The sequence below is a fragment of the Manis pentadactyla genome, chromosome 13 (genome assembly GCF_030020395.1).
Source record: "Manis pentadactyla isolate mManPen7 chromosome 13, mManPen7.hap1, whole genome shotgun sequence".
Classification (NCBI taxonomy): Eukaryota; Metazoa; Chordata; class Mammalia; order Pholidota; family Manidae; genus Manis; species Manis pentadactyla.
The window spans coordinates 75534116-75551989 of NC_080031.1; the positions used below are offsets into that span (position 1 = coordinate 75534116).

At 37.2% G+C, this 17874-nt stretch overlaps 1 protein-coding gene across 1 annotated transcript in view; it reads left to right on the forward strand.

Annotated features, from left to right (window-relative positions):
* The window catches only part of LOC130680240 (putative olfactory receptor 14L1), a 152210-nt gene extending 143611 nt beyond the window's left edge, over positions 1-8599 (forward strand). The window contains exons 2-4 of the mRNA XM_057490504.1: positions 1690-1805; positions 6868-6919; positions 8097-8599. Coding sequence (XP_057346487.1) covers positions 1690-1805; positions 6868-6919; positions 8097-8599 — 671 coding nt within the window. The remainder of the gene's footprint in view (positions 1-1689; positions 1806-6867; positions 6920-8096) is intronic.
* The last annotated feature ends 9275 nt before the right edge of the window (positions 8600-17874 follow it).

Here is a 17874-nt window from a genome sequence, read left to right on the forward strand (position 1 = left end):
ATGCTAGCATTTTCATGGCATGAAATATTATTGATTTCTTACTTCGTGCATATAATTTCAATACATTATATCTGTCAATAAATATTTGTATCTTATCACATTATCTTGTCAGTGTCACAGAGACATACCATGGAGGCTGAACCTGTGAAGAAATATGTGTAGTTTAATCATTACCTCTAGAGGCAAATGGGTGGCAGCCTCCTTCACTGTTGCCATCCTCACCCTTGGCAAGTCTCTATGGAAAATCTTAATATACTCTTTATTTCATTATTGGATATCTTAATACTTGAAATACTAATTATGGATATTTCAACATTTTGTTAATATAGGAATATATTTGGAGAACATAGGCAGACCTGGAAAAGCATCAAGGGAACTGAGGAGAAGTATTAAGTTTCAAATTTTTTAAAATCCATATATATTAATATGAATCTAAGGAAAAAAACAACATTAGGCTAAAATAGCAAGACAGTGAAGATAACATATATTATATGGTAGCATTGATCAGGAGTCCATGAAAATAGAAAATGAAGCATATGCTTCCATATGAATTTTAGGATAAGCTATGAAGGTTCTCTAAAATGCCTCTTGGGATTTGGTTTCAAACTCAATTTACAAATGTAATATTCTAATTGGCTTTGTTAGTATACAAGAATACCACTGACTTTTCAAAACGCTGATCTTGTAACCAACAACGTTGCTGGATTCTCTTATTCATTCTAATGCAATATTTATCATTTATCATTGATTTTATGTTTCCAATCATCATCTATTTAAAAAAGAGATGATTTTATCTTTTACTGTTTATGACTTCTTTTCTTCATGTCATTCTAAAATGTTAAGTTACCCAGTAAATGATGATAATGGGTATCCTTGACTCATACTGTTAAATGTATTGGAAAAATATCAGAAAACACTCTAGATGCCTGACAAAGGGAAAATCTTTGTGAAAAATGTTGCATTGTTTTAATGTCATGTTCCCATTGAAACAGTGCATTAAAGACATTTAATATATTTTTTAAGCACAATAAAATGCAAAACAAAACAAAATGTTATACACTTAGGTAAAATACTAGAGAGGTTGTTCCCTGGCTCAGATTACAGAAGATTCATACTGATTCAATTTTTATATTTCATTAATTTTGTGACACTTTCTCCTACATAAAAATTTATTACTAGCTCTCATTGTAAAAACAGCAATACTACATTCCACCAAATGGTTAAAATGCATTTTAGGATTTATTGGCCTTTGATACATGTAATTTCACTACCAAAGGTGTTGTGTTTTTTTCTGTGTAGTTGTGACATGGAGGCACTTTTGCCCAGTGGCTCATGTGCGCGTGATTTACAGCAGTGACACTTGGGAACACACCATGGATGTAATGATCAGCTACACAGGAGTCACTGAGTATCTCCTTCTGGGATTCTCTGAGGACCTGAGGATGCAAAACCTTATTGGATTCCTGTTCCTTGTGGCTCACCTAGCAGCCCTGTTAGGAAATGGACTCATAATCATCATCATTACGTTGGACCCTCGGCTTCTCACACCCATGTATTTCTTCCTGAAGAACCTGTCCCTCATAGATCTCTGCTACATTTCTGTCACTGTTCCTAAATTTGTTCTCAACTCCCTGATGAACAGGAACACAATATCCTTCTTTGGATGTGTTTTACGGGTGTTCTTTGCAGGGTTTGGTGCTGCTGAATTTGCCATCCTCAAAGTGATGTCCGATGACAGCTATGCGGCCATCGGCGGTCCGTTATACTATGAGATCATCATGAACAAGGGGGCCTGTGGGCGGATGGTGGTGGTTTCATATGTCTGCACTGGTTTATGGAGCCATGCATGCTTCAGTGACATTTTCAACAAATTTCAGCTCCAATAAAATCCATAATTTCTTCTGTGATTTCCCTCAGATTATTTTGATCTCAAATTCCAAAATGAACATAGATGAAGCTTCAGTGACATTAATAGCTGTAATTATGACAATAATGTGTTTCACCTCCATTTCATATTCTATGTCGACATCTTCTCTGCTGTCCTGAAGATCTCCTCAAAGTAGGGAAGGTCCAAAACTCTGTCCACATGCATCCCTCATCTGGTGGTTGTGGCGCTGTTCACTTTCACAGCTGCCTTGGCCTACTTGAAGCCACCCTCCTCCTCTCAGACCATCCTGGACCTCCTTTAGTCTGTTTCTTATACTGTGTTGCCTCCAGTCATGAAACCCGTCATATACAGCTTGAGAAATAAGGATAAGAAGGCAGCTCTGGAGAGGGTTCTGATTAAAGTACAGAAAATGTTTTAACTATATTTGAGATTGCTGGGGAAATAATACATTTCTTAAATTCTAGAAGAGGTGCATGCTTCATATTGGACATCAGTGAGGCAGAGAAGCGTTTTACAATTTACGTTGTTGCAAAGTAATCACAGGATGATGATTCATAGTTGATCCTTGATTAATGAACCTTCATTGAAACTTGCAATACGAAAGTGGTTAGAACAATGTTTCTGGAAGAATATTCTAGTCATTGGTGGAGCCCATTTACAGTTTAGTCCAAATATAGTGGAATTAGAAGGAGTAGGGTGAGTTATTTGGCTTTTGCTCTTCTGAATCACGAGTCTAAAAAAATAAGAGTCCCCTGATTATTGGGAATTCTTGAGCAGAGGGCCTCTAGTTCATTCTGAATTTTTCCAGAAGCTCCATCATCACTTTCATTAGTAGAGCAGAAGGATTCATTGCAAACCACAAGTGTCCACAGAAATTGCCATAGAATCAGACTGCAATGGAGCAAAGTTGAGGAGTGATTTAACCAATGCATCTGCCTATTGTTTCGTTTTGTAGTTGATGAACCATCTCTGTCTGCAGAAAATAAAAATTGTTAAGTACAGACTGTATTCTCTCACATGTGCATTTCACACATTTTCCCCGTTCCTAGTAGTACGTACAACAACATAGAAACTCTCACATCTAGTTTCAGTGATAAAAGCCACATTCAGCAATATATGTTTTTTACAACAGTGCAGTGGAGCCATGTCTGCAGCATCCTACAGGAATTCTCTAACTCTTCTATACTGTAATTGTTGATAGAGATCAGGTGGCTGCACAAACCACATGGGTGAGCCCCTGATTGAGCCTGAGAGGTGGAGATGCTCAGATAGCCCCACTGCCAGGGCCAGGCCATTTCAGATCTCCAATCCATCTGTACTAGTTACTAAGTGAATAAAACTACCGTTACATTGAGAATAACACCTGCATCTCATTATTACTAATCACTACATTTATTCCTGTTTATACAAAGTAGCATATGAAAATACTCAAACATTCTATGTGCTTATTGTTTCATGTAAAATGATTAATTTATTTTTCTTTAGGTTGACGTAAGCTCTGAAAAAAATGGGATTTCTCTAGACAGAATATTTATTTATTGACTTGTTTTTACATTTTGTGAAGTACATACAATAAAATGCACAAATACTAGAGTAGAGTTAAATGAATTCAGACATGCAGATATACACTCAGGTTACCATCCCCCAGGTCAAGATGTGAAGTGATAGCAGAATATTTTTACCTTCCCTTAGCTCATCAGTCCCCTCACCACCCTCCCCTGTGGCAACCACCAGTGTCTTCTCTGTCCAAGTGATGGATTGAAATTCATAATCAAGATGATACTGCAGATCTCTGTGGTTGATATTGAGAAATGCATTGGTGACTCTCCCTCAGAATCCCACTGTGAAAATCTCTGCACTGACCTGTTTGACAGTGGAGGTGGGTACCTATCTGAAGGAAATGAAGTCACGGTGTCCAAGAGGTATCTGCCCTCTGTGCTCATTGTAGCACTATTTATAACAGCAAGACATGCTAACAGCAGAAGTTTCCATCAGCATATTTATGTTCTAAGAAATTGTAATATATAGCACACACTGTGGAATATGATACAGCAATAAATAAGGAAATATTGTCATTTGTGACATCATGGGTAAACATGGAGGATATTCTGATTTGTGAAATAAGACACACAGAAATAAATAGTATATTCATTCACTTGCATGTGGAATATAAATAAAAAACAAATGATTCATAGCAACTAGGCATACATTGTGCATGCTCGGGCCTGAAATGGGAGTGTGATTCTAGATGAAGTGGGTCAAAGTACTGAATTCCAGGTATAAGTTCACTAAATCCTGGAGATCTAATATACAGTGCATGACAACAGTTAATGTGTATGCATTGTATTCTTGCAACTTGCTAGAAGAGTAGATTTCAAACCTTCTCATTACAATAAAAATGCGGTTACGATGTGCAGTGCTGTATGTGGTAGCTCACATGTGGTAATCATTTTCTAACATGTACAGTCATCAAATCATCCCATTTAACACTTTAATGTAAATGTGACCATTGTATTTGAGTATGGCTGGATAAAAATGATCACAAAATGTGTTCCTGTATCAACACAAGTGAATTCAGGAGGGCCTGAGTTTGATCTGGCTCCAGAGAAAACTTGTGCAAATGGCCATTTTCTTAACTTGTACCTTTACATTTCAGTTCTAAACATATTCGACCTGTATGAGGTACTATGATACCACAGTAAGGTGGCATGTGTCACATTCCTGGAATCAAAAAAGCAAACATAATCTTTCACTATTTATATGATAAATTAAAATGTCTGTCATAATAAAAATTATATGAAAATCATGATTTATTTACTCCAATATGGTTAACAAATAGAAAATTGTATATTAAAAAATCAGGAGTACAACATATGAAAACCATCCTAGATATCTAATTGCACTGTCTCTTAAGTATACTAAAAATATAAATTTCCTTACAGAAAATAAATTCAAGTTCAGCTATATGTAATTTCCAAGGTATATTATTTTTATGAAACTATTACCCAACACACACTGAAATCAGAAAAGGATATTAGATATAAAACTTCACTTAATCATTCAAAGAAGGCATAAGTTGTGCCCCTAAAAGTTGTAATAACTCTACTGTAGCAGAGGTAGATAACAGCTGTTAGCTTGTGTTGCATAAAATGCCTTATCAAAAGCCATGCGCTCAGTGAAGTTTCCATGGGGCAGTTCTGCATTGTTCTCTGCTCTAAGAATGGATTGTATCTGTGAGAGTCTTTGCCTTGATGCCACCTAAAATGAGTTTTCATTACTTTCTCCCCTTTCCGAGTCACCCACCTGCCACCAGTACCACTTCAATTACTGCACAAAATTTAATGTTATACTGTCTTTTTCCCATGGGCTTAATCAACATGCTGAATTCGTTTAGTTTCCAGGTCACTCCTGGACTCCAGTCTCTAATCACGTCCCTCCTGGCTGGGCCAGGCCTTGAAAAGATGTGACGTGTTAGTCCACTCAGTTCATATCTTATTGCAGGAGGCCACTCACTGCTCAGATCTGCTGGGAGTCTCCATCCTCTTGTGATTGATAGTTGTCCTTCCTGTTTCAAGGTTGGTACAAATATAATGTTTTTTTCTATTATTTGGTCAGAATGTGAAGCCAGCATAAAGAACAACAGCTTCAAATCCACAAATGAATGTGACAAAGCTGTGTAAAAATAGAGGAACCTTCTCAAAAAACATCATCACATCACAGACTGACACATAACCACCGTGTAAGTAAACTCCCCATAGTTTGATGTGCCATTGACTATAGAAATGGAAAAATATTTCTCACATTTTATTCAGTTCTGTTCACTGCCAAGTGCTCATTGTCTTCATAGAGTATCAATTAGAATTTTATACATTTGAAGGTTCCAATTTATCTCAACACAGTATTAAACCCCAGATAATGAAAACAGTTAATTGTGAACTCTAAAGAAAATCTATTCAAAAGTTAATAAATTATGTTATTTGATATCAAATTATGCAGTAATTTGATACATTTTGCAGAAATTATGATAAGAAATTCATCTATGATGACACATCTACTTAAAGGTATAAAACCAGAAAGCAAGCTTAGTGCTAAATATTGATAATAAAGAAATTTAAACCATATGATTTCTGGAATATAAAAAAAGCTCTGCTGATGTACTTAAATATATTCATTCATGTGTTTTAATTCAACAAATATCTATGACCCAGCTATTTTTTGGCTGGTTCTGTCTGGTTTTTGAAAACACAACAATGAATAAATATTTGGTTATACTTGTAGTCATAGAAAATAAATAAAATATTTAGTGTATTAAAAGTGGATGAACATAAAATACAGTGCTGTGGGTTGGGGAAAGTAACTTTAGGGAAACATTTCTATTATAAATGTCTTCCCTTCACTCCCAGATTAGCTGCATTATTCACAATAGGCAGGATTCTGACACCACCTAAATGTCCTTTCATTTTGAAAGGTTAAAAAAGATATGTTACATACATACAATGAAAAAAATCATCCTTGAAAAACAATGAAATTTTCAGTTTTATTTTGATAAACATGACAATAACAATGTACTAATTCTGCAGTTTTAAACAAATGTGCATGTGATATGCACACCATCAAAGGAAATGGCAGTAAATTATGCGATTTACCTTTTGCCACCATCAAATTGCACAGTACACATACCTATTACCTTAACATTTAATATGTGCTGGAAGTATTTTAATAGGTTACATAATTTTTGTCCATTTCATTCTGCATATTCCAAAGCCAGCACAGAGTTTGCACAGGAGTTTGGCAAATCCTAGTCCTGCTATTGTTTTACTGCATGGAGCCATTGCATTTGTGTTCTCCTAGAATCAAATCCTTGATACACTGTAAGGAATAAATGAAATAATCCATTCTCCTTACATTTGATCTGACATAATGCTCCAAAGCCGCCTATGAGCACCTGCCTCTATTTACTCCTTATTTTTTTTTCGCAGATGAGCATCCTTAAGGTGGAAAAGTGTGTCCAAGGTTTCATTTCTTTGGCAGGTAACTGGCAGAGGCGATATCCACAATACCAGGACTCCTTTGTGACTTAAAATCACTGTATGACACAATAGATCACAAACTTACTATGTGGTATAAACCTGTCCATAAGCCAGCATTTTCATTGTATGAAAGTGTAACAAGTTTTGCACTATGTTACTGACTTCTTACTATGTGCACATAATATCTGTACATTTTATCCTTCCACAAATCTTTATCACATTATGCTCCCAATATTATAATGAATAACATGGGGCTACAGACCTATGAAAGAATAGATGTAGTTTATTCTTCACCTACAGTTGGTGGGTATATATTTTTGTCTCATTTACCATTACAGTACAAAACTGAGTAGCCCCCTATGGAAAATTCTAATATATGCAGTTTCACTTGTGAATATAATAATATTTGAAACATTAGCTATAAACACTTCAACCTTCTATTAATATATGAATATATTCGGAGAACACAGATAGTTCTGGGAAAATCACCGAGGAACATTTAGCAAGTTTTGAGTTTACAGCTTTAAAAAGCAATAGTACAGTGCAATGTAATGGAGAGGAGCTCCCTGATTACAGCAGATTCCTAGTGATTCACGTTTTATATTGCAATAATTTTGCGAGACACACATTTCCTTCATAAAAACATGCAATTTGCTGTCATTTATAAAACAGCCAAATTGCATTGCACAAAAAAGTTACTATACATTTTTGGATGAATTAGCCTTTGTTACTGGTAATTCACTCCAAAGGTGGTTATATAAGTTTTTGTTTGTTGTGTTTTTATGCAGTTGGGACATAGAAGCACCTTTGCCTGGTGACTTATGTGTGCTTCATTTACATCAGTGACACTTGGGAACACAGCATGGATGTGATGATCAACTACACAGGAGTCACTGAGTTTCTTCTGGGATTGTCTGAAGACCCGGGGATGCAAACCCTACAGGGCATCCTGTTCCTCATGGTCTACCTGGCAGCCATGTTAGGAAATGGACTCATCGTCATGCTTATTACTTGGGATCCTCAGCTTCACACACCCATGTACTTCTTCCTGTAGAACCTGTCACTCGTAGATCTCTGCTACATTTCTGTCACTGTTCTTAAATTTTTTCTCAACTCCCTGATGAACAGGAACAAATTATCCTTCCTTGGGTGTGTTTTCCAGGTGCTGTTCTTTGCAGGTTTTGGTGCTACTGAATTGCTTATCCTCACAGTGATGTCCTATGACCGCAACGTGGCCATCTGCCGTCCGCTGCACTATGAAACCATCATGAACAAAGGGGCTTGTGGGCAGATGGTGGTGGCTTCATATGTCAGTGCATTGGTTTATGGAGCCATGCACGCTTCAGCGACATTTTCAACAAATTTCAGTTTCAATAAAATCCACCATTTCTTCTGTGATATCCCTCAGATTATGGTGATCTCAGACCCCAAAACGAACATAGATGAAGCTTCAGTGTCTTTAATAGGTGTAATTATGACAATAATGTGTTTCACCTCCATTTTATATTCCTATGTCGACATCTTCTCTGCTGTCTTGAAGATCTCCTCCAAGGACGGAAGGTCCAAAACCCTGTCCACATGCATTCCTCATCTGGTGGTTGTGGCGCTGTTCACTTTCACAGCTGCCTTGGCCTACTTGAAGCCACCCTCCTCCTCTCAGACCATCCTGGACCTCCTTTAGTCTGTTTCTTATACTGTGTTGCCTCCAGTCATGAACTCCATCATATACAGCCTGAGAAATAAGGATATGATTGCAGCTCTGGAGAGGGTTCTGATTAAAGAAGTACAGAAAATATTTTAACTATATTTGAGAGTGCTGGGGAAATAATACATTTCTTAAATTCTAATAGAGGTTCATGCTTCATATTGGACATCAGTGATGCAGAGAAGGGTTTTACAATTTATTTTGTTGCGAAATCATCACATGATGATGATTCATAGTTGATCCTTGATTGATGAACTTTGATTGTAACTTGCAGTGTGAAAAATTTGGGATAATGTTTCTGGAACAATATTCTAGGGACATTGGTGTATCTCATTTTCAAGTTAGTCCCAATGTAGTGTGATAAAGAGGAGGGTGAGTTACTTGGTTTACCTTTTAAGAAGCAGGAGTCTACAGAAATCAGGGTCCTCTAAATATGTATGAACTCTTGAAAAAAGTGCGTCTAGTTCAGTTCTGAATTGTTCCAGGAAGGCTTCATCATCACGTTCATTAGGGGAGCAGAAGGATTCATTGCAAATCCACAAGGGTCCACAGAAAGTGCCACAGAAGCAGGCATCTATTGAGGAAAGTTTAGGGGTGATTTACCCAATGCACCTGCCTACTGTTTTGTTTTGTAGTTGATGATCCATCTTCGTCCATTTGATATCATGTAAAATAAATACTGTTAAGAACAGGTACATTCTCGGACGTGTATTTCACACATTTTCCCCATTCCTATTAGTACCTACAACTACATAGATAATCTCACAACTAGCCTCAGTAATTAAAGCCACATTTTTAGCAATCTATGTTTTGTATGACATTGCAGTGAGGCCATGTCTGCACCATCCTACAGGAATTCCCTAACTCGTCTATGATGTAGTTGTTGATAGAGATCACGTGACTGCACAAACCGCAAGGTGAACCCTGGTTGATCCTGTGAGATGGAGATGCTCAGATGGCCCCACAGCCTTGGGCCAGGCCTTGTGTCATTGTTCAACTCTTCCATCCTTCTGCACTGGTTACTAAATGAATGAAGCTACCATTATGTGGAGAATAACACCTGCCTATAATTTTTACTAAATCACTACATTTATTCCTGGTTATGCAAAGTAGGATGTGAAGATAATAATGTTCTATATGCACTTTGTTTTATGTAAAATGATTAATTTACCTTCCTTTAAGTTGAGGTTAACTCTGATCAACTTCTCTAGACAGACATTTTTTTATTTATTTGTTTATCATTTTTTTTGGTGTTCTACATACAATAAATTGCAAAATCCTGGGTGAATTCTGACATATATATATATATATATATATATATATATATATATATATATATATATATATATACACATAGATATAGTCATGTGACCATCAACCAGATCAGGTTGTAAAACAATCTCACTACTTTTATTCCTTCCCGTAGTTCAGCAATCCCCTCACCATCCTCCCCTGTGGTAATGACCAGTGCCTTTTCTATGCACACGATAGACAAATATTTATAACCAAATTTATAATACAGAACTCTCTGGTTGACATTGACAAGTATATTGGTGACCCTTCTTCAAAAGCCTGCTAGGAACAACTTAACACTGACCTATTTGACAGCTTAGGTGGGTAGGTAAATAAAGGAAATGGAATCACTTTTTCAAAGAGGTATCTGCCCTCTGTGCCCATTGCAGCACTATTTAAAACAGGAGACATGCAAACAACAATAGTGTCCATCAACGTGTGAATAGACTGATAAGTTGTTATATGTATGTTATGTACATATATGCACACAGGGGTGGTAGTAGAGCATGGAGAATGTTGTCAATGATTCTGCAACATCTTTATAATTTGATAGGTAATAACTCCAGACATAGAGTGAGGATATAATCATATGTGGAACTGTGTATATATTTGAAACCAATATAAGAGTGTATGTCAACAATAATTCAATTAAAAAGTAAAAAGGAAAGATTATATATATATAGCCAAAAAAGTCTTGTCATTTGTGATATGTATAAATATTTTTTGAAATGAATCAAACAGAGAAAAATGACACATTAGCTCACTTATGTGTGGAATATAAATAAAAATGAAATCATTTATAGGAAGTAGAAGTACATTCTTGTTTTCCAGGACTGGAAATAGGGGTGGAAGGTAAGTGAAAGTGGTCAAAGGTACCATCTTATAGCTATAAGATGACTAAATCCTGGAGACCTAATATACAGCATGTAAATACAATGAATAATTATGCATTGTATTTTTGAAACTTGCTTAAAGAGCAGATCTTAAATCTTCTCATTGCAATAAAAATGCAGTTATTATGTGAAGTGGTAGATGTGGCAATCATTTTGTAACATGTACACACATCAAATCATCCAATTTTATACCTTAAATGTAGATGTGTCAATTATATTTGAATAAGGCTGGATAAAAATGATCAAAAGTATGTTACTGAAATAAAGAAAGTGAATCCAGGAATGTGCTGGCCTGAGTTTGATTTGTCTCCACAGCAAACTTGTGCAATTTGGCAATTTTCTTAATATGCACCTTAAACCTCTGGTCAAAACATATTCTACTTCCATGAGTTACTGTGAATCCACAGTAAAGTGGTATGTGTCACATTCCCAGAATAAAATACCCAAACATAATTTTTCAGTATTTATTTGGTAAATAAAAAGTCTATCATAATAAAAATTATGTGAACATCATGAGGTGTTTATTCCAACATAGTTAACTAAATGGAAACTGTATCTTATAGGATCAACAGGAAAACATAAGATAACCATGCTTGATTTCTAAATGCATTGCATCTCCTTTAATATATTAAAAATGGAAATTTCTTTAAGGAAAATGTATTTAAGCCCAAATATATTCTAAGGTATATTATTTTTATTAAACCATTACCTGAGACACAATGAAATCAGAAATGGTTATTACACATGAATCTTCAATTAACAAAACAAAGCAGGTATAAATCGGTCCTATCAAATGCAAGTATCCCTACAGTAGTAGAGGTAGATCTAGTCATTAGTTTTCCTGCATAGAAATGATTTTTATATGACATCTGTTAGGTGAAGTCGTTACCAGTGTAGATGCTGCTTTCCCAGGATCGTGTCTTGGAGGCTATGAAGTATGAAGTCAGCAGACAAGAGTATGGAGCAACCAGCAGTTTTTAATGTAAAGAAAAAAGGAAAGAGTAAACCTCCCACTGACCAGGAGGGCCCAAGAGGGGATGCCACTAGAGCTGCATTGTCTGGGGTTTATCAGCACAGAAAGCATGCAGGTGGCTGGGAGTTATTGCTGGGACCTGTTGCTATGGCCAAGTTGGGATGAAAGGGAAGAGAAAAACACATTTTTTCTTTGGCTGATTTTCCCAGATGTCCATGGTGAGGCTTCTTGTTTACTGGGAAGCCTTGATGGTGACTTTGCCTTACCAGGGCCTTGAGCTTTGTCTGCCTAAGTCCCACCTGCCTCAACCCCACCTCAGAAGAGGTACCCCTCACTGTCACTAGGCAGAAGGGGAAATACCACTTGGGCTGCTTCCTACTGACAATGGGCGACTCCTGGGGAACAACAGGCTGGGGTCCGTCTCTGAGTGACCCCTGGTAAATGTGGGATGACTATCATGGGGAGTTCCATTTTCATCACCATATGGAGCTTGATGGACTCTAAAAAAGAGGTGACAGATTTAATTAGAAGACTAAGTAGACATGGTCCAAATATGAGAGCAAATAATATCACTCTAGGGAGGGGAATGAAGGGTACAAACTGGGGCCACACCCACCCTTGGTGGATTTGACAATTGGGCTCAGCCAGTTGTCTTGCATTTCCCTTTCTGTGAGCTCATTAAAGATATGGATGTGCTGCCTGATCCTCTCTAAATTCTCTTCTACTAGTCCTGAGGTGATAACATAAAAACATCAGGTCTCACTGGGCACAGCACAGGTGCCCCTGGCCTCAGTGCTGAGCATATCCAAGGCTCCCCTAATCAAAGAACCGCCTGAGCGGAGGCATCTGAAGCTTTTTCCTGGGTTTCTATGGCTCCTACTATCACTTTCTGGGTGCCCTACATCACTAGGGAGATGTTTCTAATGCTCCTTTCAAGCTGAGTAATCCATATAAACCTAAACAGGACAATGAATATTAAGTATCCAGGCTATTCATCTCTAATATTGCACTATCTCTGAATGGCCCACTGAAATCAGGGGTCTGGGGCACCTGGCTCTTAGGCAGTTTCCATAGTGACACATCCAGGAAGGGACCAGGGTCAGACAGCTGCCTGGAGGTGAGGAAGAAGGTATGTTAATAGTCCATATATCAGGTATAGTTGCAGTTATTGTGCACCCTCTCCATTCCTTCAACAGGGCCAAGCACACATTTGTTCCACAAAGAAAAATTGTCCAGTTGCAGCCAGTGAGACTCCAGGGGACCATCATTGCTGCTGAGAGCATTTGTGTGAGATTGGGAGACTACTAGAGTTGGCCAAAATAGTGGAAACCCATGTCTCTCAGGGGTCAAAACTAGAGGGTTGTAAGCCTGTGAAATAATCATGAGCACACAAAGGAGTGAAGTCGGTGAGGGATTCATTATGAGTATGAGGAATCTGACCATGAAGGCTTCCAAAAATGAGCTGAATGACATGAAAAGGAGGGTAAGGCTCGGGGATGTCACAGGAGATGTTGAGGACTGTCTTTGTTTTAGTTCCAGTGCCAAGAGTCTCTTACACCAGTGAGTTGTTGGCTATGGCCCAAACCTCATTTTCATAATGATTGGCTGCATTAAATTTATTATTGCTCCACCATAACCAGAGGCCAGAGATTTGCCTTGCAAACATGGATCTCGTGTGATGGTATAGGAAGGGTGTAGACATCAAAGTCCTCTTCCTCTTCAGTGGAATCCCCCCGGAATTGTGGCTTCCACTTAGGAAAGTTATAATTATACATAAAGTGGTGTAGAAATAGAAGAACCATGTCCCATGAATCATAGAAGCACAGTCTGGCTTTGGCAGCAAGGTGCTGGACCTTGCCTACTTGCTTAGCTAGTAATGGAGTAACCCACTGTGGATCAAGGGACCACAGGCCTCCACCTAGTCCATTGTTTTTGGTGGTGGTGCAGTTTGTAAAAGAAAAATACCAATATTGTGTTATGGTATTAGCAATTGTTTCTAGTGATATCAGAATACTAAGGAGATCTGTATCATTCACCAAATGATCTCAGTACAGGAAGATCCAGTTATTAAATTAGTAATTTTGTTAACAACTAGAGTCAGAGGATACACCGCTGCCATGAGAGGAGTCAATCAGGAGGGTGTCCATAATAGTAATAAGTGTAGTTTAAAGCCATTGCTTGTACTTTAAACCCAGGATGGGCAGAGATACTGCTGGCCACTGGGAGGGGTTCCCAAAAACATTGAACAACAGGAAAACAAGAAGTTCCACTCCCACAGTGATGCCGAAAAGTTCCCAGGACTCTGGAGTCATGAGGTGCTTCTCTTAGGCATCTGCCACTTAAAAAGGAACTTCATATCTCCTACAAAGTTACAGGAATAATGGGGCAGGGAGTCCTCCTTGATCAGAGGATGGCTTGGTTTTTCAGACACTGAGGCATTCAGTCAGGAGTGATGGATTGGAGACTTGTGCCCTGTCACCTTTGTTGCAGTGGGAGAGAGGGGAATTACTTTAAGCAGTTCTTCCCAGATGGAGTGAGAAAAGAACCAGTAGAGGGCACTGTCTTAACTAAGACTAAGTCTCCTGGCTAAAAATGAGGACTTCCTACCCTTCTCCAGCTGCTTCTAGTTTTTGGAGTGCTTGCTGGAATTGGGCCAGGGAGGTGACCTGATTTACTTGTGCAGCTGTCTCTGTGTCAAGGAGGAAGTTATTGGTCCAGGACAGAGTACCATCATGGAAGTCCACAGATCTCACATCACAAGGGACCCAAGGAGGACAACACCAATACATATGATTATTAAAATGGCAAAGATCAAGGACAAGGACAGAGAAGTAAAAGCAGCCAGAGAGAGAAAAAAGAACACCTACAAAGGAAAACCCGTCAGATTATCTTCAGACTTCTAAGCTGAAACCTTACAGATCAGAAGGGTGTGGCATGATGTATTTATTCAATGCAATAAGAATGGCCTCAAACCAAGAATACTCTACCTAGCAAGATTATCATTTAAATTTGATGGAGGAATTAAACAATTACCAGATAAGCAAAAGTTGAGGGTATTTACCACCCAGAAGCCATCTCTACAGTGTATTCTGAATGGACTGCTCTAGATGGAAGTGTGCCTAAGTCTAAATAGCTGTCACTAGAGAAAATAAAACCACAGCAAAGGAAGTCAACAAACTAAATACTAACCAAATACAAAATTAAATGAGTTACCCACAAAGTCAATCAAGGGATACACAAAGAGTACAGAATATGCTACCTACAATATAAAGTGTGGAAAAGGAAGAAAAAGAAGGGAGAGAATAAAGAATCTTAAGACTATTTTATAAAAGTGTAATAAGTGACTTAAGGTAGACTTTTGGATAGAAAAGAAGCTGCCCTTGAACATATGGTAACCATGAATCTAAATACTGCAATGGGAATAAGTACATATCCCTATCTATCAATAATCACCCTCAATGTAAATGGACTGTATGCACCAATCAAAACACATATCACAGAATGGATAAAAAAGCAAGACCAGTCTCTATGCTGCCTACAAGAGACTCACTTGAAACCCAAAGGCATGCACAGACTAAAAATGAAGGGATGGGAAAAGATATTTCATGTAAAAATAGGGAGAAAAAAGTAGGTGTTGGAGTACTTGTATCAGACAAAATAGACTTCAAAACAAAGAAACTAACAGGAAACAAAAAAGGACATTACATGATGATAAAGGAGTCAGTTCAACAAGAGGATATAGGCATTATAAATATCTATTCACCCAATAAAGGAGCACCTACGTATGTGAAACAAATACTAACAGATTTAAAGGGGGAAATAGAAGGCAATGCATTCATTTTAGGGAATTCAACACACCACTCACTCCAAAGGACAGATAAACCAGACAGAAAATAAGTAAGGACACAAAAGTACCGAACATCACATTAAAACAAAAGGACCTAACAAACTATAGAACACTCCTCCCAAAAGCAGCAGGTTGCACATTCTTCTCAAGTGCACATGGAACATTTTCCAGAATGGACCACATACTAGGCCACAAAAAGAACCTCAGTAAACTTAAAAAGATTGAAATTCCACCAATCAACTTCTCATATCACAAAGGTATGAAACAAGAAATAAATTGTACAAAGAAAACAAGAAGGCTCACAAACACATGGAGGCTTAACATCATGCTCCTGAATAATCAATGGGTTAATGACCAAATTAAAACAGAAATCAAGCATTATATGGAGACAAATGAAAACAACAGTGCAGCACACCAACTTCTGTGGGATGCAGTGAAGGCAGTGGAAATGGCCTTTATTATGTTGAGGCACCTGCCCCCTCTACCCATTTTGTTGAGAAGAAAGTATATAGTAATTCTGGCCTATTTAAAGCAGGAAGAACAATCCCCAATGAACAATTTAAATTAACAATTATTGAAACTGAAAAAGAGAACAAATGAGGCCCAAAGTCAGTAGAAGGGAGGACATAATGAAGATTAGAAGAAATAAATAATACTGAAATGAATAAAACAATAAAAAAATTAATGAAACCAAGAACCTGTTATTTGAGAAAAAAACAAAATAAATAAAACCCTAGTTAGACTTCTTATCAAGAAAAAAAGATTCTATACACATAAACAGAATCAGAAATAAGAAAGGAAAAATCACTATGGACACCACAGAACTACAAAGATTATTAGAGAACACTATGAAAAATTCTTTGCTAACAAACTGGATAACCTGGAATAAATGAACAACTCTCTAGTAACCATCTTCCCAGATTGACCCAGGAAGAGAAAGATAATCTGAAGAGACCAATTACCAGCAGTGAAATTGAATCGGTAGTCAAAAAACTACCCAAGAATAAAATCCTTGGACCAGATGGCTTCACCACAGAATTTCATTAGACATTTACAGAACTCATAATACCCATTCTCTTTAAGGTTTTCCAAAAATTAGAAGAGGAGGGAATACTTCTAAACTCATTCTATGAAGCCAGCGTTCCTCTATTACCAAAACTAGGTGAAGACACTACAAAAAACTACAGACCAATATCCCTGATGAACATAAATGCAAAAATACTCAACAAAATATTAGCAAACTGAATTCAAAAATGCATCAAGAGGATCATCCATCATGATCAAGTGGGATTCATCCCAGGGATACAAGGATGGTACAACATTCAATAATATATCGTCATCCACCATATCAATAAAAAGGACAGAAATCACATGATTATCTCCATAGATAATGAAAAAACATTCGACAAAATTCAACACCCATTCATGATAAAAACTCTCAACAAAATGGGTATTAAGTTCAAATACTTCAACATAATAGAGGCCATATATGACAAACTCACAGCAATCATACTTAACTGTGAAAAGCTGAAAGCTTTTCCTTGAAGATTGGGAACAAGATAGGGATGCCCAATCTCCCCACTTTTATTCAACATAGTACTGGAAGTCCTAGTCATGGAAATCAGACAAAAAAGAGAAATAAAAAGCATCCATATTGGTAAGAAAGAAGATAAATATCACTGTTTGCAGATGACATGATATTGTATATAAAAAACCTCAAGAATCCACTCCAAAACTACCAGAACCAATATCTGAATTCAGAAAATTTTCAGGATACAAATTTAATGCACAGAAATCTGTTGCATTCCTATATACTAATTATGAATTAGCAGAAAGACAAATCAGGAAAACAATTTCATTGACAGTTGCATCAAAAAGAATAGAATAAGAATAAAATACATAGGAATAAACCTAACCAAGCAAGTAAAAGACCTATACCCTGAAAACTACAAGACACTCTTGAGAGAAATTAAACAGGACACTAATAAATGGAAATTTATCCCTTGATCTTGGGTAGGAAGAATTAATATTGTCAAAAAGGCCATCCTGTGTAAAGCAATCTACAGATTCAATGCAATCCATACCAAAATACTGGCAGTATTTTTCAACGAACATGAACAAATAGTTCTAAAATACATATGGAACTTCAAAAAACCCCAAATAGCCTAAACAATCTTGTGAAAGAAATATAAAGCTGCGGGGATTAGTCCCTTCAACTTCAAGCTCTACTACAAAGCCACAATAA